Source organism: Emys orbicularis, chromosome 4, assembly GCF_028017835.1.
Source record: "Emys orbicularis isolate rEmyOrb1 chromosome 4, rEmyOrb1.hap1, whole genome shotgun sequence".
NCBI lineage: Eukaryota > Metazoa > Chordata > Testudines > Emydidae > Emys > Emys orbicularis.
Genome location: NC_088686.1, coordinates 71241781 through 71266420, shown reverse-complemented (window position 1 = coordinate 71266420; position 24640 = coordinate 71241781). Strand labels below are relative to the sequence as shown.

The following is a 24640-nucleotide window of genomic DNA, read 5'->3' as shown; positions in this document are numbered from 1 at the left end:
TGTAGCAACAGGAGGCTGTATTTTGGCTCCATGGTCATGAGACGTAGATTTGCAGCAGGCTGATGATCTGACCAGATGGAGTGCATTTAGCAGGTCAGAACCACGGAACCCAAAAGAGACACTCTGTGAAGCACTTCCACTCACAGCACGTTATCTATGAATGCAGTGAAATGTCATGAGAGGCAGTCACATGCCTCCTAGTACGAAAAAACCTCTTTGATCACTCCTTCCTTCAAGAGGTCAATAAAAAATTAGTTTGTGGCCTCAAAAACAGATGGACCCAGTGTTCACCCAATCACAGATTTCACTGTCAGCTAGCCAGGAGCCTGAGGGCCGGACCTAATTTGTACACAGAGAAGCAGAGACTGGACCGCCACTCCCACCTTAATGTGCAGGAATAGTCTGTGTGAGGACAACAGGTCTCAGGGAGCAAATATCCCATCCTGATCTAACTGCTTTGATCAGGATGGAGTCCTGCATTCAGAGACCAGTGGTTCCTATTGAAAATGAGGGTGGCATGGCCACACTTCTCTCATGCCTGTCTGTCTCATCTTCTACTCAAGAACTGGAAACTCTCTGGGGCAGGGACCATCTTTTTCTTCTGTATTTGCACAATGGGGTCCTCATCCATGACTAGGGCTCCTAGGCGTTATGGTAATACAAATAATATGGTCTAAAGTAGTAAGCTTGATTTGGAAGGGTAGACAGATGCCTTGCGCTTTTAGCATATCACACTCACCGAGACCATTTTCCCCTCTGAAGGCATGAATGCCGGCCTGTTGCTGAGCCGCAGCTTGGTCTGCAAGGTATTGAAATTGATTTCAAGTTGGCACTTCTCCTGGACCTTGGGGGGCTTGTGCAGGCGACGGTAGTCCCGGAAGTCCTCCAGTTTCTGCTGCATGGCTTGCATGGTGTTCTCGGGCGCCCGATTCTCCAGCCAGGGAATGGTGCGACGGATCCATTCCAGCAACTGAAAACAGCAAGGACGAGAGGGAGGAGTCAGAATAGCTGCAAAATCATTACAAATTAAGCCCCAAGTTTAGGTTTTGTTAAAACTACTTGTGTCCTCAGAACTTAGTAGGGATTGTCCACTTTATGTTTGAAACTGGGTGTTGCCAGCAGGGTTCTGCCAAAGGCAGGGAATTGGTTTAAGAAAAGGCTGTCAACCACTTTGTAAAAGTATGGTCTTATGGTATCTACCCTGTACAGACTACCATGCAGAGGCACACGATTAGGGTGACCAAATGTCCCGATTTTATAGGGACAGTCCCGATATTCGAGGCTCTCTCTTATATAGGCGCCTATTACCCCCCACACACTGTCCTGATTTTTCATACTTGCTATCTGGGCACCCTACACACGATTACAGCACAGAATGCCTTGATGTGGTTAATTCATAGTTCAGTTCTGCAGAATCAAGACCAAACTCTGTTCTCAGATCATGCTAGACCTTAACAGGGCAGTTGCTTGGTTCAAAAATACTGCAAGCCTGTCAGTGTTTTAGCTCCGTTGGGGCTACACTGTTGTAACTGATTTGCCCTCTCTGACACAGAAGGGTCTACGCTGTAGAAACCAAGTTACTGCCTCCATTTTCATTTTTCCACTCTAGCTTCTTTGAAGTCAGCACAGCCCCGAGAACAGTCTTCCAAAGCAAACAGCTGCTAGGCAGCCAGCAGGGAAATAAAACAATGGGCAGCTCCGGGTGGAGCAGAAAGCTGCCACATGCTTTCCTACAATGCAGTGGGATCTCATCACATCCATCCCAAAACAAGTGTGGTGGCTCCCAGTTCATTTCAGGATCAATTTTACAACTGTCCTCTTTGTACTCAAAGTTCTTTATTGTCTTCCTCCAACCCTGCTTATGGACCTTATCCCTTTGCTCTCCCATTTGCTTCTTCTACTTGTCTACCACAGGCCTCCTATGGTCATTTCTGCAGTCTCATAACTGTCTTTGTGTGAGCCTTCTCCCATGCAGCTCCTGCTATCTGGAACAGTCTTCAGTTTCTAGCCTATACAGACGCTTTCCAAATGTTAGTGAATGCTTATTTTCTTCCTTGCCTACACCTTTAACTTCTCTTCCCCATTATGATTTACTTAACTCTTAACGCATGAAGGACACTACACAATAAAGTTGTACAATATTGCACATCTTTTCTTAAAATGACTTTTTTTCTCTTTAGTTTTAGTAATACAATGATTTCTTTCAATAAAATTGAGAATCCGAAGGCTGTTCCACTCAGGATGGCCACCATTTTAAAGTATATTACATTTGACACCTGACATAGTTCAGAGTCTTTCATATTTACCTATTGGAAGAAAACACTTTCTAAGGAAACATGGGATGGTATATATTCTACAGTACTAGAGATCTGGCTGTAGGTTTAAAAACACAGTGCTGTGTTTGTACAGAGCCTAGCACTATAGTGTCCTGGTCCAGGACCGAGGCTCTACAGTAATACATGTAATACACACAACGCTGCCCAGGAATTGACAGCAACATGGATACTTACATCACTGGCCAGCTTTTCATAGTCTTCCATGAGCTGTTCATTCTCCTGATTGACTGCCAACACCTTGCAGATACGATTGGCTGCTGTCTCCGCCTGTCAAACAGGAGACAAAACAGGAAGGGGAAAAAGTGTCAAAACACCATAACCCAAAACTTGTGGTTTAGCCTCCTGCTACGTACCTGTGGTGAAGGGTAAAGTCTCCCATCCCTGGCTCTAGCAGCCCATCTCTGGTCCGAAAGCATGTCCAGGAAACTTAGTTTTTTATTTGACTTTCTACCATAACTGATTTTTTTTCTCCCCAGTAAAGCATCTCTCTGCGATGCATTCAAGTGGATTCAGCCTCCATGCTCAACTGATGCAGCAGTCTAGGCCTGTCTGCTCTGGGACAATCAGAGTTCTGGGTCTTTTCTGAAATTATTCATATAAGCGGCCAGAGACATCCTCTCCACCCACAAGCAGACGCTCAAAGTCACAACTCCAATATTTGATCTATGATGCCTGGGCACTACTATGGCAAGTGTCAAACTGGGGGAATCTTCCTTAAATGCTTTTAACCTTAAGAAAGTACTGTTTATTTGTATTTGATCCCGACGCTGGACTCTGGGTGAGTCTTTACCTAATTTATAAGAAAATACTTAAGTTTGTTCTTTCCTTACCCCCAAAATCTATCTAACAATTGAGCAAAAAGAACAGGAGTACTTGTGGCACCTTAGAGACTAAGTCTCTAAGGTGCCACAAGTACTCCTGTTCTTTTTGCGGATACAGACTAACACGGCTGCTACTCTGAAACCTAACAATTGAGCTATCTTCTAGCTTGCCCTACAATATACAGTCTTTGATATCCTTTACGTGCAATTCCATCTCAAGGCATAGAAGTATCTGATGGATGGAGAAACCTTTCCTTCCTTCCCCACCAGCTATTCAGACCTACATTTATGTGGATTTTCATGATCCAGCGGAGAATGAGACTCTCCTTCCATCTAACTGGGATTTGTTTCGTAATCTCTCTGCCTCCTTCCCCAAATCAAGTCTCTTGAGCAATGGTGTATCATCATTACAGTGGCTTTCTGCAGGGAGACTGGACATGTTGAAACTTGGATCAAGGAATGGAAATCCCAGCTGCAAACTAAGGTCTGAACAGTCCACCCTGGAGTACCACATTATTAGCAAGAGCACATGCTTAACACTTGAAATATATAAGAGGCTTGTTCTTGGGGCATTACTTGCCCATGTATCTGCACAGCTCCTGTGACCACGAAGGAGAGTTAGATCCTTCTCCAGAGGTGGACAGAGTCCTTGGAACAACATCTGCTGTGCAGACAACTTGAAGGGCCATTTTCTTTCTGGCCCAGATAGCAGTGCACTAGAGGCCATCATCATCATTATACTTATCTACTCTTCTCACCGAAGCCCTAAAGATACTATCACCATCCTACCTCCACAATGTGGGTATCTCCAGGTGGCTGAGGAAGCTGGGATAGGATTTCCTATAGAGGGAGTCAATCCCAACTCGTTACATCACTCACCGGTGGCCAACAGGAGACTGTTGTTGAGCAATGCAAGGAGTGAGTGCACATGGTGTCTCTACAGCTTTCACATTCTGTAAGTTACAGGATGCTCTAGATCTGTAAGTGGAACTGACACCAAAAGTGGTTGTGTGCGTGTGATTCTGGAGCAGTAAACAGCCCACCATTTAATGAGCTCATAACTGGCACGTTTAAACATACATCTATTTTTAAAAGGAATTTAATATTTGTTTATTCAGCCTCTGATGTCATTGGAGAAAAATCCTCTCGTTATTGCGGCTGATGTGAGGTAGCAAGAATAGCAATAAAAATCATAAGCTCCAAAATGACGTACAAGTCGCACAGTCCCAAAGGAACTGGTGATCTTAGTCGTTGGGAAGAGGCTGAGTGTTCAGTCATCTCTCCCATAGCTAAACTAGGCCAGCTAGCGGGTATACAAATATTAGCTACATTAATAAGAACATGTAGAAATGGTCTTTAAAGGGGAAAGAGCCATTTCGGTAAAAAATATAAATGAAAAGTGCTCAGGACAGTTTAAAATGTCAGAAAGCATTCTCTTGTTTTGATTTTAACTTCCTCTTGGCTGGTACTAAAGGCTCATTTTTGCCATCCATGTGGACTTTACAGAGAGGATATCAAGTGATATCTCAAAAAGACATACCCCGTGTCCCTACATCCAATGTGACTTGAGGGAGAGAGAGGTCACCTCAAACTTTATAGGACCCAGGGCCAGGGTGGTGGGGATTTTTTTTTTTTTTTTTTTGGTTAATTTTCCAACCCTGTTATTCACATGTGGCTGTGGCAGCAGCCAACTAAGCAGTAGGGATTCCATTTTAAACAGGTATATTTACAGGTGTTTGATGGCAGATTTCCTCCAGTCCCCCCACATTTTGGGTGTCCGTGTGTCCAAACACAAAAATCCCCAATTGCCGATGTTTAGCTTGTTTGGAAGTCAGTCTCTCTCTCCCCTACACCAACCCCTGCTTCTCTGTGGCCCTGCCTACACTGGATTTCTCACTAAATCATCCTGTTACTACAAGTAACAGTAGGAGCATTACAGTAGACAAGGTGCTACAACTACTAGAGTTGCAGGCAATATGTTGTGCTGACCTGCTGTGATTAGGGTTAGACAACAGAATGTTCCATGTGATCTCCATTTGTGCTCCCAACAATGCTCCCAAGAAAGGAGCAGCAGCAGAATGTTTAAGGAAAGGAGTGGAATGTAGATATAATCTACGTAATGTCTAGACGGCTCACCACATGTTCCTTTATTAAAGGAATGTTTATGGACAATTTGCTGCTCCTGAAAGGTTCTGGACTGACAGTCCCAGAGATTCTAGCCACAGAAGAGATACAATACAGGCAGTGGCACCATAAGCTTTGCCCACTTTATCTTGTCCATGTGTCTCAATCCTGGCCTTGAGGAGCTACCTCTCTAGGGATGAAAGGGGAGTGGTCTCCATGGCCCATTCGACCCTGGGTCTCCCTGCTGAGAATGTCAAAGCGATCTAGGACCATAATGGTTTCTGTGATGTGGCCACCTGTCTATGACTAACACATGATCCCAAGAGCACCCCAGAACACTGCATACCAAACAAACACTTTATAAAATAGCAAGAAGTTATTCAGAAAATTTCACTGCAGAAGTCAAGTTTTACAATATATTAAAACATATTAAACCCAACCAGTAGTTAAACACCCATGCAGTTTAGTGCTGTGAAAGTTAGAAGCAGTTAGAAAACAAGCAAACCAACCAAAGCAAGTATACACACATATTTTTTTATATAAATCATTTAAAGGAAAAGCAGCCATCCACATAAATGTCATGTCAGGCTAGGGCCCCTGTACCTTTAAAGACTCAGTATAAGAGAATGAAAGAAGCAGAAAGCTGATCATGTGACCTCCCCTTCAGGGCTGGTAGCAGTAATGAGAAATCTGAATGAAAAATGGAGCGACATCACAGTAAGTCACCTAATCAAGTAAGAGACAGCAGTGCTTCAAGGAGCACAGAGTGTCTTTTTACCTAGTGAGAGTCATGCTCGGTAATCACTCTGTATTAGCCCGGGATTTTAAACTCGTCACTCAACAGCTGGAAAATGTAGGACTTGCCCTGGGAGAGCTTCAAAAAGGAGCAACACCCTATCCTCCAGTCATAGTTAAGTTCCTAGCAAATTGACAATTTAATCAATTTTCTTAATCCTCCCTATAAACCAGTTAGACTACATGGGATTCAAACCTTAATAGCGAAGAAGCAAATTCTCTGATTCCTACTCCAGTTACTTGGTTCGGACATTGTGGCAGTAGACAAGGTTTCTGTTTACAGTATCGATAGAAGCCTTGGCACCAGTACGAATTGCTAAAATGGGCACAGGAGCTGCTGCAAATATTTTCAAAGGATGGAGTGGGACGGGAGAAGAGAAGAACATAGGATTGAGGGGCAGCACCTTTAACACCACCAGAAACTATCCAGTGCTTTCACCTTCTACCCACATTTGAGGCTTGCCATCAACCTAAACTGAAGAACTGTGTGTAGGGCAACTGGAAAATACTGGGGCTGGTGGTTAGTCTGGCATGGGCTCTGGGAGAATGGTCTTTATGGGAAAGCATCAGCTGGCTTGTATTCCACTTAGCCTGCTGTGAAGAGTTTCAAATAATTTACTAGCCAGGATCCTCATGGCAAAGCCGCCACCAAACCCATATATGTCAAGTAGGTGAACCTACTTCAGCACTGTCCAAATGGAGTATCACATTTGCAATTTACTAGGAACCAGAGCTGCACCTATTTTGCATAAAACAGAGCAGGTCCCAGCATGCAATGTTCCAGCTTGATTAAAAAAAAAAAAAAATCTTATGGTTCAAGCTAGCTCTTTACATGTGGAACCTGCAACCTATGGGTAGCATCTTGGTATAAAAACTGATGCTGGCTACCATCAGCACTGATGTATATAAATTACATGTAGCCCTGAGGTGCTTAGTATGCTGCCAGCATGGCTCTCCCTTGGGGAAAATGTGGACTGTGCATCCTTTATAGAAAGCAGTTGTGAGAAAGAAGGGAAATTTGTGTCCTGTTTGTAACATGTTAATTAGAGATGGGTCTAAGTCTCAAGCTTTGGACCATATTTCCAAAGCCCCTGGTCTGAATCCCCTTGAGCTTGGAGGGGGAGGGGAGGAGGAGAATGCACACCTACACTGAGTTTTCCTCCTATAAAAAGCACTACTAGAAAATTGGCATTTTAGAAAACTGTTGCTCAGTAGGAGGCAGGGATCTCTGAGCTCGCTAATCAGTTCCCTTGGGGGTAGGCCCAGTGCCAGGCAAAGGGGCTTGGAATAAAAGCAGAGAAAGAACTAAAGAAAATATTGCAGAAGATAAAGAAGCTGACAGAAGGAGGAAGAAACAGCTGGTTTGATGAAGGGAGGCGAATGAGTGGGAAGGAAAGAACAAAAGGGAGACGAGCCAGGAGAGGAGACATGGGTAAGAGAGGGGAAGTTCAGGTGGTTCAACAGAGACTGATTAGGGATGAAACTCGCAGCGGGAGCACTGTCTAGGGGTAGGAAATTATGGGCTACTTCCTCTTAGGTAGTTCACATATCATTGGAAATTTGCCCAGGAAGAGGCCACTGACCCAGTGTGAGCTCAGTAGGGAGGGAATCTGGCAGCTGCAAAATGAGACCCTCAACAGTCCCATCTTAATCAGCTTTCAGAACAAGACTATGCTTGACAAGGTGGAAATTAAGCTTGCTGCTTTGAGATACACATCATCCAGTCAGGAGTGATGGAGTCCAAAGGTCAATTTCTTCCTGTTAGCTTGGTCAGTGGGGTTGTGCCCACCCTGGGCAGTAATCTTGTGTCCACCACATGGGAGTGGATGCAGAGAGAGGCATAAAGGAAAGAGCTGAAGTATGTTTAAAGAACACTTTCTGAATCCATAGTTTCCTCATATTACTTCAGCCAGGTTAAAGATCATACGTCCCAGAACAGCTATGTATGTGGTTAGACTGCTCAGTGCATGGGATTCCCTGCCTCTATGTTCATGGACCAAAGGTTTGGGATGTTTCTCAGACTTAACTGTTGGGGGGGCAGGGAACAGAAAAGGGAGGGTTTTGTTAGGAGTAATGTCTCACCTTCTGCGCACCTGAGAAGGCGTGGTAGTAACATGAAACATAGGTCATAATGGCCTTCTCATCCGGCCTTAGCGGGCCTATAATATCTGTGCAAAGAAGGAAAAGAGGTTGAAAGGATAAAGTAAGAAGCAGAACATAGAATAAAATAAACAGTCATGGGTGGTGTGAGAGAGGGGGAGAAAACTTCCCATCATGCATTGCAGGACAGGCCAAATAGATTTCCATGCGGAGAGCTGGGAATTCGGATCAGAAAGTGACCAGCAGGGTTGGCTCTGTGGATCAAAGTGGTACCACCCCTTTCTCCTCCCAGCATCCAGTTCTTGTTCCTAGTCAACCTCCAAATTACATATTTTCACAGCCCCACAGTCAGTGGGCCTGACCCAGCCATGAGAATGAATAAAATGTATTTATTGCTTTAGCATTTTAAGAGTCTGCTCTTGAAAGGCTTGTGAGTCTTAAGTGGCTGGGCCATTGCAGAGATCAGACTGCCTTCTTACAGAGTATTTCCCACTCTGCTTCAGTGTGCACTGCTTAATCCTATGGCACTGAAGCAGTTAAAGTGTGTTTGATTTTTGAGGGAGATTTATCAGGTCTCACTTAGCAATATTTTCTTTAAGTAACTACACACCATCAGGCAATTGCTTGGCAAAATACAGCGAGGACACACCTGTCCAACCTCCACACACAAGGGGGGGGAAGACACAAGGGAGGAAAGAAAGGGAAAAGCAGGTGTCTCAGATGCAATATGTGATCCCCTCTATTTCAAGAACCACAGCACCAGAGGGTTTGTCAGATAAACTCTTTAAACCCGAGCTGAATCTGGGCTGAGTTCACTGTGTAAAAGGAATAGGTGTTATGCTGAACTCTGCCAGGAGTGGTAGCTTCGTATTTGGGGTGATCCCTCCAGTGGCTCAGTTAGTCGAAGAAATACTTCCACAGATGCCTAAGGAGTAAGTGAAGAGAATCAGGAAGAATTAAGGCTTGCAACGGTGGTTGATTTACCAGGTCTAGTGAAGACCCGCTAAATTGACTGCAGATCACTCTCCTGTTGACTCCTGTACTCCACTGGATTGAGAAGAGTAGGAGGAGTCGACGGGAGAGCATCTCCCATCAACATCGTGTAGTGTGGACCCGGCGGTAAGTAGATCTAAGCTTAGATCGAATTTCCCTTGTAGTGTACACAAGGCCTTACAGACCCTGTAGCTCAGGTGTAGTGAATGTGTATAAGGGCGAGTGAATGTGTGCTCTTTCTGAAACCTCCTGCCCAGCCAAAATTCCCCACCCTCGCAAAAAAGTGGATCATCAGAAATAAACTCACATGATGGTATGCTGTAGTGTCTGAGCAAGCTTGGTGGCCTACCTTGGTGGCCTACACACCGCAACAGTGTGTTAAAGATTTAGGTTTGATTTCCAATTCTAGTCCTACTGGTATGACAGGAGCTGGTGCTCAGCTAGTTGAGAGGGAATCTGGATGGCAGAGCTCCCAGTACCACAGGATTAATGCGCACTCGGCAGCCCTGTGGCTTTACTGTACACTGACTGTAGGGATGTGCTCTCCCAATCCCTGCCCCCCAAAATATTATGTTTGGGACACCACTTTGAACCAACAGCCAACTCTACCAAAAATAATATAAAGATGCCCGTAGCTAGAGAGGAGAGAGAAAAAGAAAAAAGGTTTGGACATTAGCAACAGGACCAGGTGCGCTGTGTGGAGGGAGCTTGGAATCCTGCGATACCTTCTGGGCTCCTGAGAAGGCGTGGTAGAAGCTAGAAACATAGGTCATGATGGCTTTCTCGTCAGGGCGGGCAGTTCCAACAATGTCTGTCAAAAAAAACCTGAAGTTAAGAGCATATCGACTGATGGGAGAAGAGCAAGGGAGGAGAGCCAGAATGGTCAGGACACCTGGTGTGGGGCACGTACATATCACAGGAAAGTCCTACTCTGCACACTCTTTGCGCAGGACTCACTGACCCTCCCCAGCAACCCTTTCCTCACCAACAAAACTCCCAAGAGGAGGTGTAATCTAGCCTCTGGCAAACCTAATGGGATTGCAGTACGTTTCGTGTTGGAACATTTCATCCCTCTCTAGAAGGATCCAGCCAAGGCAGAGCTGTCAGTTGAATCAGTGGGACGAACCCAGCAAAGCACCAATAGGCTGTTGTTGTGTTTATAGTTTTAGCATAATTCAACTCCTCCGTCCCCTAAAAGTTCTTGAGGTGAGTTTTTTCCTGCCCCTCAAACCACCCCAACATATGGATGGCCTGATTTTCCAAAGGTGCCAAGTGCTCCAAGTCCCATTGCTGTCGGTGGGAACTCAACACCTCTGAAGATCAGGCCATCGGTATTTACACTGCAGAGGTACACACATTTGTTCTATTCCTTTAAGAAGGAGAGCCACTCTGACAAAGCAGGAGAAATCCTGCATGGCCTTAACCATCTGTTTCTATCATTCCCAAAACTAGACTCAGTTAATTTCTGGGGTAGATTTCTTTGGGAGCACCTGGACAAGACAGTCTTATAAAATCCAGCCCAGAAACATGGCGATTCCTTGGGATCACAACAATGAGGAGCGGGCAAGGGCAGGAGGAAGCATGACTGGTTACTGGGGCTGGAAACCCTGCATCAAAAAAGTGTGCAAAGTAAATTGCTAGTTGTCCAAATGCTAGTTAACCAGTTTTAATTGTGTGTATCCCCACCACCGAGATGTGTTATTTCACAGGTCTTCACTTCCCAAACCAAGCCTGGAACATAGCCTCCCTCTTCAGAGCCAGCTGTCCTTGGGCAAACAGCCACTATACAAATGAAGACCTGGCCAGCAGTCTGAAGTGCAAACGAGAGAGTTGGAGCCTTCCAAACTGGACCCCACATGTTTCTAAAAGGTAATCCCTGCTGCCCCAAATGCCTTCAGATAACCAGTTACTTTCTACAAGAGGCACTTCTGAAAAAGTGGATCTCTCCCTTTGCTTCCAGAACTGGTCAGTGCTGTATTCTCATGCCTAATATTACTGAGCAGTTCAGAGGGAAGCAGTTTACAGTACCAGACATGGTAAGAGTGGGTTGGAGAAATCTAGAGAAAACTGGCAGAGTTGTTCTTGCCAAGTTTGTTCTCCACACCCTCCTCTAATCCTCAACAAATGGCTTCATTTAAATGGCAGCGACCAACTACACCAAAAAAGGGTCAAGGATACAAATCCTGGATCGAGGGAAGAGTATGTTCTGCACTGGATTCTCTCTTGAACCACTAAATCTAGATCTTGAAAGGATATGGGGAAACCAAGCTCTTAGGTAAATTTTAGATTCATGGCAAGAGAATTGAAACCTTTACACAAGGTAGTAATGACAGTGCAGGCTTCCGACTACAGAGATGACAAATTGGTATTAGGTACAAGCAAACTCTTGTAGTCAGGAGTCTGGTCTGTGGGAACTGAAGACTAGATCCAACCCAAATTGGAGCCTTTACTGTAACTAATAGGGAGCTATGGGCCAGAGATGGGATGCCAATGTGTGTCAAGAACAGTACGATGGGGACAATGATACCATGACAATATTTAGGAAATAACTGAAGTTGGTCTGTTTTGATGTTTTCTCCCCTTCATTATATGTAGGGCCACCACATAATGTGCTGTTGGTTCACAATTCAGTTTGGTGTCCAATATGGAGCTCCACCCCAGTCAGATAGATCTATCCAAGTATTACGTGTCTCTGACCACTATATCAGCCCCAGGTTAAAAACTACAGAGCAGACATGGGAGAATGAGGGTACCGGAGGAAGAGAGAAACTTCTGTTGTAACCTTTATTCTATTTGTTTGGGGTGTGGTGATGGAGGGGGCATTCAAGATTAGGAAGCTCTGAAACAATACATGTCCATCTAGAAGAGGTGAAGAATCTCTTGGAAAAAAACAAAATTAAAAACAAAAATTGGATTCTACTTTACCTTCTGCATCCAACATCTTGGGAATGTCCAGATACTTCTCAGCCACGTCGAAGGCTGTGTTTAGGTTAGTAAGAGGATCATCCTAGGAAAGGAAGAGCCAAAGTGTTAGCATCAAAATGCAACAAGAGGAACAATATTTCCCTGAAACCAGAGACCATCATTGTTTGATTTGCTTCAGATAACTCAGTTGGATTGACAGAAATACATACATGAAACCACTGATGCAGCAGGCACCACAACAGATTAAATAAATGGGTTCATTTTAAAAGCAGTGCCTGGGGACTCAGTCACGTGACCAGGGCTGGCTCTAACTTTTTTTCCGCCCCAAGCAAAAAAAAAAAAAAAAAAAAAAAAGAATGCCACACTCCATAGCACCGCCATAACACACCCCCTCAGCACCGCGCCGCCACCCCCCCCCCCCCCGCGGAGCGCTGCGCCGCTGAACCCCCCCCCAGCCCCCCGCGGAGCGCCGCCGATCATGTCAGCCCCCTGCGGAGCGCCGCCGAACCCCCCCACCGAACCTCCCAGCCCCCCGCGGAGCGCCGCCAACCCCCCCCCAACCCCCCACGGAGCGCCGCGCCGCCAAACCCCACCCCCCCCAGCGCCGCCGAGCGCCGCTGAACACCCCTCCCCCACCCGCGGAGCGCCGCCGAACCCCCCCGCCGAACCCCCCCAGCGCCGCTGAACACCCCTCCCCCACCCCGCGGAGCGCCGCCGAACCCTCCCGCCGCCACACACATCTCCTGCCGAGCGCCGCTAAACACCCCCACCGCCGAGCCACGCCGCCACACCCCCCCCCCCCGGAGCGCCGCTGCCGAATCCCCCCCCCAGCCGCCAAAACTAAAACAACCCACCCCACCCCCAGCGCCGCCCGACCGAACCCCCCCCCTGAGCGCCCCCTGCCACCCCAAGATTGGCCGCCCCAAGCACGTGCTTGATCGGCTGGTGCCTGGAGCCGGCCCTGCATGTGACTGATGGCATTAACAGGAATCACAAGCGTATGCATTTGATTGGTTAGGAGTCAACTTTGCAAACAGATTTAACAAAAGCATCTAAAGAGTGTGGGGATTCCTAGCTTTTAAGGCCAGAAGAGACCATTATGATCATCTAGTCTCACCTCCTGCCGGTCATAAAATTCCACCCAATAACTCCTGCATCAAGCCCATAGCTTCTGCTTGATTTAGAGCAGGGGTTCTCATACTGGGGGTCGTGAGCCCTCAGGGGGTCGTGAGCCCTCAGGGGGTCATGAGGTTATTACGTGGGGATCGTGAGCTGTCAGCCTTCACCCCAAACCCCGCTTTGCCTCCAGCATTTACAATAGTGTTAAATATTTTAAAAAGTGTTTTTAATTTATAAGGGAGATTGCACTCAGAGGCATGCTTTGTGAAAGGGGTCACCAATACAATGTTTGAGAACCACTGAGTTAGAACATATATTTTAAAAAGACACTCCATCTTGATATAAAGATGCAACAATAGGAAAAGTTATGCATACCTCACAGCCTAATTAAAAGGCTCTAATTTGCCCTACTATAGATGTAATATCATATTGACAGTAACAGTGGTAATTTACATTTATACAGCACTTTTTACCCCCCCAAAAATTCAAAATGCTTCACCAACTATTTACATCTAGCAACACTATGATGGCAGCTACCTCTGGGCTTGAGTACGGTTACCAACTGGTGTACAGTTCATTGCACACAGTTGAGTGGGAAGAAAAGGCAGTTTCCCAGGACACCTGGAACAAATCCCTACTCTACAAGATCTTTTTTTTGTTTTTTAGTAAAGATCCTGTCTTTTGTATGCGTATTAAACCTCCATCCAAGATATCCCCACTTACCAGACACTACATAGCCCTTGAAAACATATAGCATATTTTTATTAATTTCTATTATACCTATTGCCAGGGCAAAAATGCACTTCAGTTACAGAGCTTAAAAGGTAGTCAGTCAAATCCTAAAGAAAGTAAGTGTGCCTTGACCATACCATGACGATAACTAGACTTTAAAGGACCAAACAAGGGGCTAGAATTCCAAAGGCAGGAATCATCAAAAAAGAAAGCCCTGTGAGAAATCATTAAGTGTTCAAACATTGGTACCAAGAATCTAGTGCCTCCCAACCAGTCGGAGAACTCTCGGACTCCAGACTATTCAGCTTTGCATCAAACACCTATGGAAATGAGATTTAGTTTTATTCTATGAAAATATCGCAATAGCCGAAACCTGTCACAATCATGGTGGTTATGCTCCCAAAAATCATTCCATTTGTGTGCCAAAGAGATACCATCAACTTTTATGTTGTTGGCACTGGAACCAGTGGCTTCTATTGGTGGAGAGTCTACATGGCAGTTGGTAGTGTTTAACTAGCACATACTCTAACAGGTTTTCAGGATAGTGTGAAGACTGTCTCTCTCAGCATATTCTCATCAATACAAGAGTGGTGTAGCCCTGACTCTCCCCAGTGCTAGGAGATAAACTGTATGGAATTTCTTCATCCTTCACATTTGGCTTTTCTGTGCCCCTTAACTCCCACTCTTAAGGATCGAGTCCTCCATCGTGTAACTATGGCCTACATTGTTCGTTTCTAGATGTATACGTTTTCATTTAGTTGTATTAAAACATGTATTGTTTGCTTGTGCCCCAGCTTACTAAGCAATCTAGATCACTCTGTATAACTGACTTAGCCTCTTCTTTATTTACCACTCCCCCAGTTTGGGTGTCATCTGCAAACTTTATCAGTGAAACGGACACACACAGAGACGCTGGCAAAAATACTCTATTGGCAATACATTCAACATCTAAAAAGGAGTGCATCACAATTAACAATAAGCACTTCAATCTCTAACTCCTATACATTCAGATACGCAGAGCCAAGAAGGCCATCTGTAATAGCACATCTGGAGAGTCCCAGTACTGAACACAGTCTAAGTATCAGTGTAGACCAAACCAAAATGCATTCAGTGCCATTTCAAAAAGTGTGAAGATCGGGTGGAACATGCTACTACTGGTCACTTTTTCTATGCTGGTTTTAAAGTGCCTTGTCTACATTTGCAGATAATGATTTTCAGCACCAGATGAGGAGCAAGGGAGGCCAGTTGCAGTGCTGTTTTTTGTTGCACTGTTTTTTGTTGCAGACAACCACTGCCAGCAATAGGTCATTTTCTAGTGTTGCTAGACTACAGAGATGCAGTCTGCGCATTTCCCTTGTATTTCCTGCCTGCTACAAGTTAGAGAGAGATTTCTTCCTCCTGCTTCCGTAACACTTGGGTCCCTGCCTAAAATAAAAAAAGTGACATTTGGCTGACAAAATGTGACAACCCTAAGCTCCCCTCCTCCTCCCCGCCACTGCCAAAAAAAACAAATCTCCCCCCAAGCAAGGCTGAAAACAGTTTGTCCATTAATCTAAATGGGATGTGTCTATATTAAGTGAGGAAACCATTGTATGGACACAGCTGGCATGAAACTGATGGCTGTCACATTTGTCATTATGAGAGCCGTAGCCACAAATAATTAATGCTGCTCGATGGCACCTTTTTGCTTTGTCCAGACACGGTACACTCATAACTGTGATTGTATCAGTGCTTTTAGATTGCAGGCAGCCACAAAGCACTGCATTGTGGGATGGAGTTAAGAGGACTGGACACAACAATTCGCATGCAACATTCTTGTTTCCAATCTGCACTGGGGAGAAACCATGATAAGCCATGCCTGTTCAGCCAGTGCTTCACTAAAGACCTCACCTCAGGGATTGGGACCAGCTAGTAAGTCAGTGCTTGTAAAACACTTACATCAGCTACAGTCTGTGGATACACAATGTTTCATGAATTTGGCAAACTCCAAACAACATTTATAGCAGCATTCCTTTACCTTATGAAGGCAGAGCCTTAGACCCATTGCTTGAGAGAGAAAAAAGAAAAGGCCTTTCATGCATTAAACTACATTAAATTCTCAGCCAGACTGTTGCATGAAAAAGCATGAGAATTCAGAAATCCAAGGTGCTGGCTCCATCACAAACTTGTCCCCTAGCCCACATGGCATTTCCATTACTATACAGAAACACCACATACATTAAGCAGCACCATGTACGCTAACAGTCTAATTTCTCAGTCATAAGTGAGCATTAAACAGTTTGGCATTTAAATGGCCTTGTAAAACAAAAATCAGCACTGATACACTTCACTGTAGACCCGTTTGAGCATGTGTTTTGAAGAGTGGTCAGACTCAGCAACACCTCCTTCAGGAAAAGGAGGAGCAAAATATTAAGTCAAACTCATTTGCATATCAGACAGCATCTACACCCTTCCAACACCAAGGAGGGAGAGGAATCTAGGCCTGGCATAGGAGGGGTACAGCTTAGCGTAATGGAACCTAGTTAACAAGAAATTTTGTGGCTGAAAGTCAGGAAGGGTTTCCTGAAGGGAAGATCTACTATGTAGAAGTTCTCCCAGAGGAAGCACTGGAAGCCCTGTTGTGTGCGAAAGTGAACACAAAGCGAGACAAGTCCGTACATATATAAATTTTGTAGGTAACAAAAATGCAAGATTCAGTGGCCTATAAGGGAACGAAGCTGATGACCACACCACTGCAAGCAAACAACCTAGTGTTTGACAAAGACTAGCTCATGGATGAACAGGGGAGCTAAACCTGAGCAAAAGTCAGACTATGTGAGCTGGCAAAGAGAAATGCTTTGAGAAATGTATAGCAATGGTGCAGTCTTCTGTTGGAAGATGCATAATTAGTCAAGTCAGTCCAGTTTAGGAGTGCCCCTGTATTCCATGCTTACATTAGTTCTCATACAACACCGAAGATGAGCAGTGCACTACACCATCTCTGGCTAGCTAGGAGACTGTCCCCTCCTAGACAAGTGGTGATGACCTGGCTTCAGTAATACAAACCTGTGATACCTCTTGACTGGGCTACAGCAATGCAGTCTACCTGCACGTTCCTCAGGAGCTACAAGACACAGCAGCACATCTCCACATCAACAGGGGTCATCGTGAGCACATCATACCTGTCCTTCACTCACTACACTGGCTCCCTGTACTCTCACACCAAAATGCTTAACAATCCAGTCCCCTTGTACCTGAATGATTGCCTAAAGATCCAGGAAGAGGACTATGGTCAACAAGTCCACCTCTCAGGAACAACAGAGCCATCTACTGCAAAGGTGAAGCTCATTCATGCAGGAGACAGAGCTGTCTTATAGGCCAGTCCAAGACTGTGGAATGAACTCCCACAGATTCTAAGAACCACCTCTAAACCTCACCATTCTCCATTCCAAACACAACATGCACCTCTTCAACCTCACCTTCACTAATATAAACATACACACAGCACCGCAGACATATTGTTATTTTAAATCCAAATGCAGCAGATTTCCCATAGATAGAGAAAAACAAGGAAAGAACTAATATGTGACAGATATTAGTCATGTGGTTTAACACAGCACTCATATGCCACAGCGACAGGTGTGATAGGAGAACCTGGATAGACTGGCACAGAATGAAAGCCGAGACTTCTCTTTCTCTAACATCTCCAATTCCTTCTAGGGCTGTGCACCCCAAAGAACACACAAGACTGATGTTTAAAGGGGTAAGGCCCAGCAGAAGCGCCTTGACACCAAATTGCCTCAGATGAGCTTTAAGGTAGATGAGGGAAGAAGAGAGGAACAGCTTGCTAGAGTCTGTCTGAGCCAACATTAAGGAAAGCTGTATTTTACTTGTTTAAAGATTCCACTATTTAAACTGTGATCGTTGGTAAACCTGGCCAGAATAAAAACTATCTTGTGCACTCTGCTTTTGCTGACTGGAGACATTCATGTTAGATTCTCCCACAGTTCCCCCTCCCTCCCTACAACCCTGACTCACACACTCAGAGATGTCTCTCCTCCTCCAGTAAGCTTGAAGTTCCCATATCACAAGATGTTACCATGGTAATTATTGCAGTGTCACCAATACAAAAATTCCTCTATCAACCAGCAATCAGGAAGGAGGTGGGAGTGGAGAGACAGAGCACTTACTGTATCTGTCAGAGCTGCAGAAGCCGAAAGAAATCCAATTAGTATGACTTATGTTTTCAGGAGTTGTCTTAAACAAATTAGGAAGCATCCAACGTGGCAATATGAAGCTTATACTGGCCAAGTTTATGTACTGATTACAGTACTGGAGGAGTGATTATGCCATCATTCACTCTTCATGCTGAATGAAGAGATCAGAAACGTGGTTTGCAATTAGGCTAAAGATAGGGGAGAGATGGGAGAAGGGAAAACCCAACTCCTGTTCTGACAAACTGCCCCATGCCAGCGTGCCAAGAGAATTCACCCCAACATCTTCCCTACCATTAACTAGAGCCCTGAAGAGCAATCACTTGTCCAAAACAGGTAGCTGCAATATCAAGTAGTTGCTGCCATCCAAGCCTATTAAGGCTCAGGTGTGCTCCAGAACTGCTGAGCCCTTTTGCAGCTTTTAGTGAAGCAGCTCAATAGGACATCAGGTGTCAACATTTCATTACAAAGATGGCAGTTTTTCCTGCTGCCTCTTAAGCCCATTATAATACTAGTCTGAGCTTCACTGAAAGAGCGCAATCCCCCAGCTTATCTCAAAGATTCCTTTATGTGGACAATTGTGTCTCCCTTCAGACATATCTGTCCAGAACATGCCCAATTCCCTTCATTTTATCTACAATGATAAACTGTGTCTTTTATTCTGCTACCCTCCTCCTCACTGATCCAAAAGCTCTAGCAGGAATGAAGCAGTACCAGGGGAAAGGCTCCAAACTCTGGGAGGAAACAGCAGTCTCCAGGGGACAGGTGGAGAAAACTAAGTGAGATGAACTGAAGAGACAAAAGGCAAGGATCTGAGGAGGGAGAAATGGCTTTGCCGAGACTAGGATTTAAAAAGAGCCATGTTAGCAACATCCTAGATGACATGGTGTAAAAGTGTAGCGTGGAGAAGGCCCCCTGCTGCCTTCAACATGAGCTAAACTGGTAGAGTTGGAGCAAGGCTGCCTGCTACACTCTCCCTAGGCTTTAGCTCAACCAGTTCAGCGTGTGTTAAAGACAGTGTCCCTCAGCCAACCCCTTTGCTGTAGACAACATGCTAACAGGACACCTTTAAATCCTAGTCTAGGCAAAGCCAAAAAGAGCAAGGGGAAGAGGCAAAGGAACAATGGTGGTGAGAAAAGTGCACAGGGAAGGAAAAACAACCATGGGAAAGAGGACAGGAAGCAGTAGAAAAGGTCTGATGAGTTTCTCTCATTAGAAGGTTTCTCTTTAACCTTCTTCAAGAAGGGCAGAAGACAAGGGAGGAGCAGGGGTTGTCAAACCCTCCTCAGACCAAGTTCTTGCCCTCCACGTGGACAGGACAACCACTCATTTTCATTCTGAAAAGCTGTCAGGCTGCGTGAGCAGACAAACTTCCTTTCCCTTTCCTCACAGCAGGGTGATTTGGCTTTTGTTTCTAGTAGGGGAACTCTGTGGTTTCCCTGCTGGATTTTTCATTTTCAAAGGCCCATTGTTTAGCTGCCTTATTTTTCCAATAGGGGGGAAAAAAAAAAAAAAAATGAAAACGTGGTTGACTTTAACCTGTTTTCTTTTGTTGCTGCTGTTTGTGTAAACAGATGGGGTCCAGCTCCACTGTTTATTCATCAAGTGCTGATCCCAAGACGCTAAAACTGATAGAAAACACAACTGACTGCTCTGCAAGACAGCGAACACCTCGGAAGTTATTGATTCTATGGAGTATTAGGCATTGTGCAGTTAGCGTCTCACACAGACAGCTGATTTAATTAACTCTTTTGCACTCTACTTATTTGCATACTGGTCCCATCCACTTGCCCCCACCATTGCAAGAACCGAGATCCATTAGCAATGGGGTTCTATGCTTATATCATCAATGATTTCTATATCTAACACGCTCAGTTTCCAAGTATCACAAATTCTTGCCCTCAGTGACACCTGTGCAGTGTCATTTCCTTCAATGAGTTGGCACAGGTGTAAGTAACTGGAACTACACCTCTACCCAGATAGAACGCTGTCCTCGAGAGCCAAAAAATCTTACCGCGTTATAGGTGAAACCGCGTTATATTGAACTTGCTTTGATCCGCCGGAGCGCGCAGCCCCGCCCCCCCAGAGCGCTACTTTACCGCGTTATATCCGAATTCATGTTATAACGGGTCGCATTATATTGGGTAGAGGTGTAGTAGACTGTTCTGTTGACAATGCAGAAGCAGGAATAGAATCCAGCTCACGCTTTCATACTGTGCTGGCTCAGGAGAGCTAACAGGTATATAAAACAATAAACACTCTTTAGGCACCAAGTCATCCGATCTGCCTCCAATACACCAGGGAGCTGATCTTTTGAGCAGGAAGATCCCATTTTCATAGAATTGTTTTTCAAAGTAGAATCAAACTTTCCTATAAACACTTTTCAGTTGCTGAATGCGCCAATCCAAGTGCTAGGAAGAGCCCAACACTACAGTAGAGATGACTTACCACTAAGGAGGCAGCGCATTACAAGGCTTCAAGAGATAGCAAAGAATGCATATATGCCTGTCTCACTCTAGTTCTGTGAAAAGGTACCTCATAGCCAGGTAACCTGCCCCATCCTTTTTGCTCCAAACCTAACATTGACTTGACTGGCTAGTTCATGTAATTTGCACACAAGGCTAGCATAAAAGAATTGGCATAACTGAGTTAACAAATTTTGCTACATTGGACCTGGGCAAACGTGATCCATACTTCCTACAGACCACAGCCACCTCTTATCTGCCAATAAGTCATTGTGAAAACAGGGAATGGCAGGTAGGCAATTCATAAAGCTTTTTTCAGCGAGGCTGAATTTATTGATCTCTCCCCTCTTTCCTCCCTTAGGCAAGATATTTTCAGCTTCAGTTGCAAGTTGAAGTTTTCCTCCTGGTTTGTCAAGCTAATTCAAGTCCCTCTTAATTTCAACAAACCCAGGGTATCTGATCCTTAACTTAAATCAAATTAAGCTAGTACCTTTCGCAGCTTCCCATAGTCGATGAGCTCTGGGCGATGTCTGTGAATCAAAGCACAGAAGCCAAGGCCATCCTTCCAGCTGCGAAAGAGACGGAAGACAGCACAATTAGCAGTGTTCAGTCAGGAAGACACATGGAGGGGCATGACAGATGGGGGCAAGACTCTGGGAGCCTAGATCTTTACTTTGGGGCTCATTCGCTTATAGCAACTTCTGTAAGTACTCAACTGGGGACAAGGCTCTCCTCTGCTTTAGACCCCCATCCTGCTCTCACTGAAGTCAATGGCCAAAAACCCCACTGACTTGGTGTAGGACCAGGTTGTTAGTGCTGCCGCCTCCCTAATGCTAATTCTCACTCACCACAGAACTTTCATTGTTAAATAGTGCCCAGGCACTCAAGGGCAGACGCAGAGCTTAGGGATGAAAAACATCTTCATATGCAAACCAAAGATCTTCTAGGAGAGGACAGATCAAGAATGAGGGGGAGCAATCGCTATTGGCTATGATCAGCACTATGTTTGCCCTCCCTCATCTCTGCACCCCCCTCTCCCGCCCCCGCCCCCCCCCCCGGATCCTCGGCACAGAATCCAAAGATGGTGGGAGAAGGGAGGACAAAAAATAGACCAATAGCAGGGTGGATAAAAATGGGGTTTATATTCTATTATTTAAATTATAAAAAAAATCTTTTAAAAATAAACCCGTTTAAAATGAATCTCAATTTAATACAAAAATATGTTAAGGTCTAAATTTATTATAATCTCTTGAAACATTTAAATAAAAAATAAATATGCTGAATCCATGAGCCTCTATCAAAAGCTTTCGGTAAAGGCTGCTTTTCTATACAAGGAAAGAATCCAGGGGGAAAACATCCAACTTTTGAGGTCAAGCTTTGTAAATATGGCACAATAGCTCATGTACTATATTAATCCTTGATCCTGTGGGGGCCCTGGGGCTGCGCTACTGGGTGTCAGAGACTGGCAAAGTCATCATAGGCATTGGGACCCAGCCTCTGACTCCAGGAGACACTATCATCTACCTCATCAGGATCACTCACTGAGCCCCCCTGGGTGGTCTCATACTCCTATTTTGTAGCTTCTCCCTTCCTGAGCTCTGATTGGCTCAGTTCTCAAAATTATGTATATTCTTATAACTCCTCCCATCATTCACCATTTTCTAACATGCTAACAATGTACAATTAATATGAATCTGAAAATATCTAAGTTGTATAATTGCTTAAATAAATGTATACCAACAGTGTACCCTACTACGTAGCAAAAAGATGTACCCAATCTAGTGTGAAGGCTCGGTTTAGTTGTAAATCAAAACATTTTAATAGTTATATCAACCTATGAGAATTCATCTTTCTTTAAAAACAAAACAAAACTGAAGTACAAATGGAAAAGTTAATTAACACTGATTATTTAAATTAAGGCTTCCCACTTGAGGATTTAAATCAATCCACCCTGATCGGTGTAATGTCAGATTAATACAAAAGATTACCTATATTTTGCCTTTGGAGAGGGATGGGCTTTTATTTAGTAGAACTCAAAAGGTGAAGGAAAAGGGAAAAAAACAAAAACAAACAACACTGGCAATCCTAGTCAATTTCTCCTCCTCCCCAGTTCAACTATGACAGGATCATTCCACACAGTTATGCTTTTTGTAAGGATTTGTTTAACCTAACTTTATACCACCACCCCCACTAGCAGGGTTCCTCCCTCCTCCTTCCATGGTGATACTTGCATAGCTTAACAGATCCCAAACTTAGACCACGTCTACACTAGAAAAGGTTTGCTGGAGTAGCTCTGCCGGGAAACCCTCCTAATATAGACTCAGCTTATACCAGCAAAAAAGTGCTTTTGCTGGTATAGCTTAAACAGGCCCCCCCAAGCAAAGTGAGCAGTAACGGCAAAATCTCTCTTATACCAGTATAACTTCGCCTACGCGAGTGCTTTTGCCAGTACAGAAATGTTATTTAAGAAACAAACAAAATAAAAAAATCACCTCCCTAACCAACATTACTATACAGATACAAGTTTCTAAGGGCTGGTCCACACTAAGCCCCCAGTTCGAACTAAGATACGCAACTTCAGCTACGTGAATAACGTAGCTGAAGTCGAAGTATCTTAGTTCGAACTTAAAGGTACTTACCGCGGGTCCACACGCGGCAGGCAGGCTCCCCCGTCGACTCTGCCTACTCCTCTCGCGGAGTAGGATTACCGGCGTCGACGGCGAGCACTTCCGGGATCGATTTATTGCGTCTAGACAAGACGCGATAAATCGATCCCAGAAGATCGATTGCTTGCCGCCGAACCAGCGGGTAAGTATAGACGTACCCTAATATAGACACGACCTTAGGAAATTTATCCTAAAACTTTTTGTAGCTTCACTCAGGGGAAGTACCATTTCTTAATCAGTCTACAAACACCGACAGTGTCTTCAGTGGGCCTAACACTCCAAAGTATTTGACAAAGGCAGCATTTTTGGTTGGAGAAAGGGACTGGGAAGCAGAGAAACTGGGTCCTGTTGTGGGTTTTGCCACTGATTTGCTGTGGGACACCGGGCAAGTCAGTAGATGCTACTTTTCACCTACATAATATCAGAACTAGTCTCAGAATTTCCTTGATATTTATGCCAGATGCTGAATAGTGTTAAGAGCCCTATGAACATACGAGGATCAGAAAGCCAAATACTATAAACAATTTTTTTTTAAATAAATAAAGTTACCTGATATGGAAATTCTGGATGTTCACATTTTTGTAGGGAGCTGTCTTCCTCTGACACCATAACAAAAGCCCTTCCTTAGCAGATGTCTCTAGAGAGAAAGCAAAGACACACACGGATTAACCTATTTTTTCCTGGAATTTTCTGATCCCTTGCATAGGCTGTAGAACAGTATTTCCAATTCATTCTGACCCAGTGTCTTTGTTAGAAACAGCAGTGAGGCGCTCTGGGAGGTGGTGGAATCTCCTTCCTTAGAGGTTTTTAAGGTCAGGCTTGACAAAGCCCTGGCTGGGATGATTTAGTTGGGAATTGGTCCTGCTTTGAGCAGGGGGTTGGACTAGATGACCTCCTGAGGTCCCTTCCAACCCTGATATTCTATGATTCTCATTTAACTTCCTTCTTCTAGGGATGCATCCCTTATGTAGGTTTCTGATTTGTTACCATTATTTCTCTCAGGGTAGGTCTACATGGCATTTTGGAGTTAGCTGCCTAGTCTGGGTCGACATTTCCATCCAACACCATAGATCAGCCAGCAGGAAATGTCCTAGAGTCCAAGACCCACTGCACATTGCCAGGTTTCACCTTTGCCCCTTTCCTTCCCCACTCCTTTCAAATACACTCCAAGGAGCAGGATATGAAGACTCCTCCCAGAATATCCATATCAAGCCATGAACTGGCCATCAAGGGTGGTCAGAGTTCAGGGCAGCTTGGATCTCAGGCCCCATTGGGTCATCCAGGATATGTCCTCTGCTGATTCAGTTACCCCTGAAACGGGATCTCCTTTGTGGCAAGGAACACAGCTACCTGCCCCCCAACCAAAGCCAC

At 44.8% G+C, this 24640-nt stretch overlaps 1 protein-coding gene across 3 annotated transcripts in view; it reads right to left on the bottom strand.

Moving 5' to 3' along the window:
* ACTN1 (actinin alpha 1) overlaps nucleotides 1-24640 on the bottom strand; it is a 141020-nt gene that overhangs the window by 25365 nt on the left and 91015 nt on the right. For all 3 annotated transcript variants that reach the window (XM_065404027.1, XM_065404029.1, XM_065404030.1), the window contains exons 5-10: nucleotides 23819-23906; nucleotides 21094-21172; nucleotides 12095-12176; nucleotides 9895-9980; nucleotides 2511-2603; nucleotides 740-970 (exon numbers count right to left, since the gene is read on the bottom strand). In XM_065404027.1, coding sequence (XP_065260099.1) covers nucleotides 740-970; nucleotides 2511-2603; nucleotides 9895-9980; nucleotides 12095-12176; nucleotides 21094-21172; nucleotides 23819-23906 — 659 coding nt within the window. The remainder of the gene's footprint in view (nucleotides 1-739; nucleotides 971-2510; nucleotides 2604-9894; nucleotides 9981-12094; nucleotides 12177-21093; nucleotides 21173-23818; nucleotides 23907-24640) is intronic.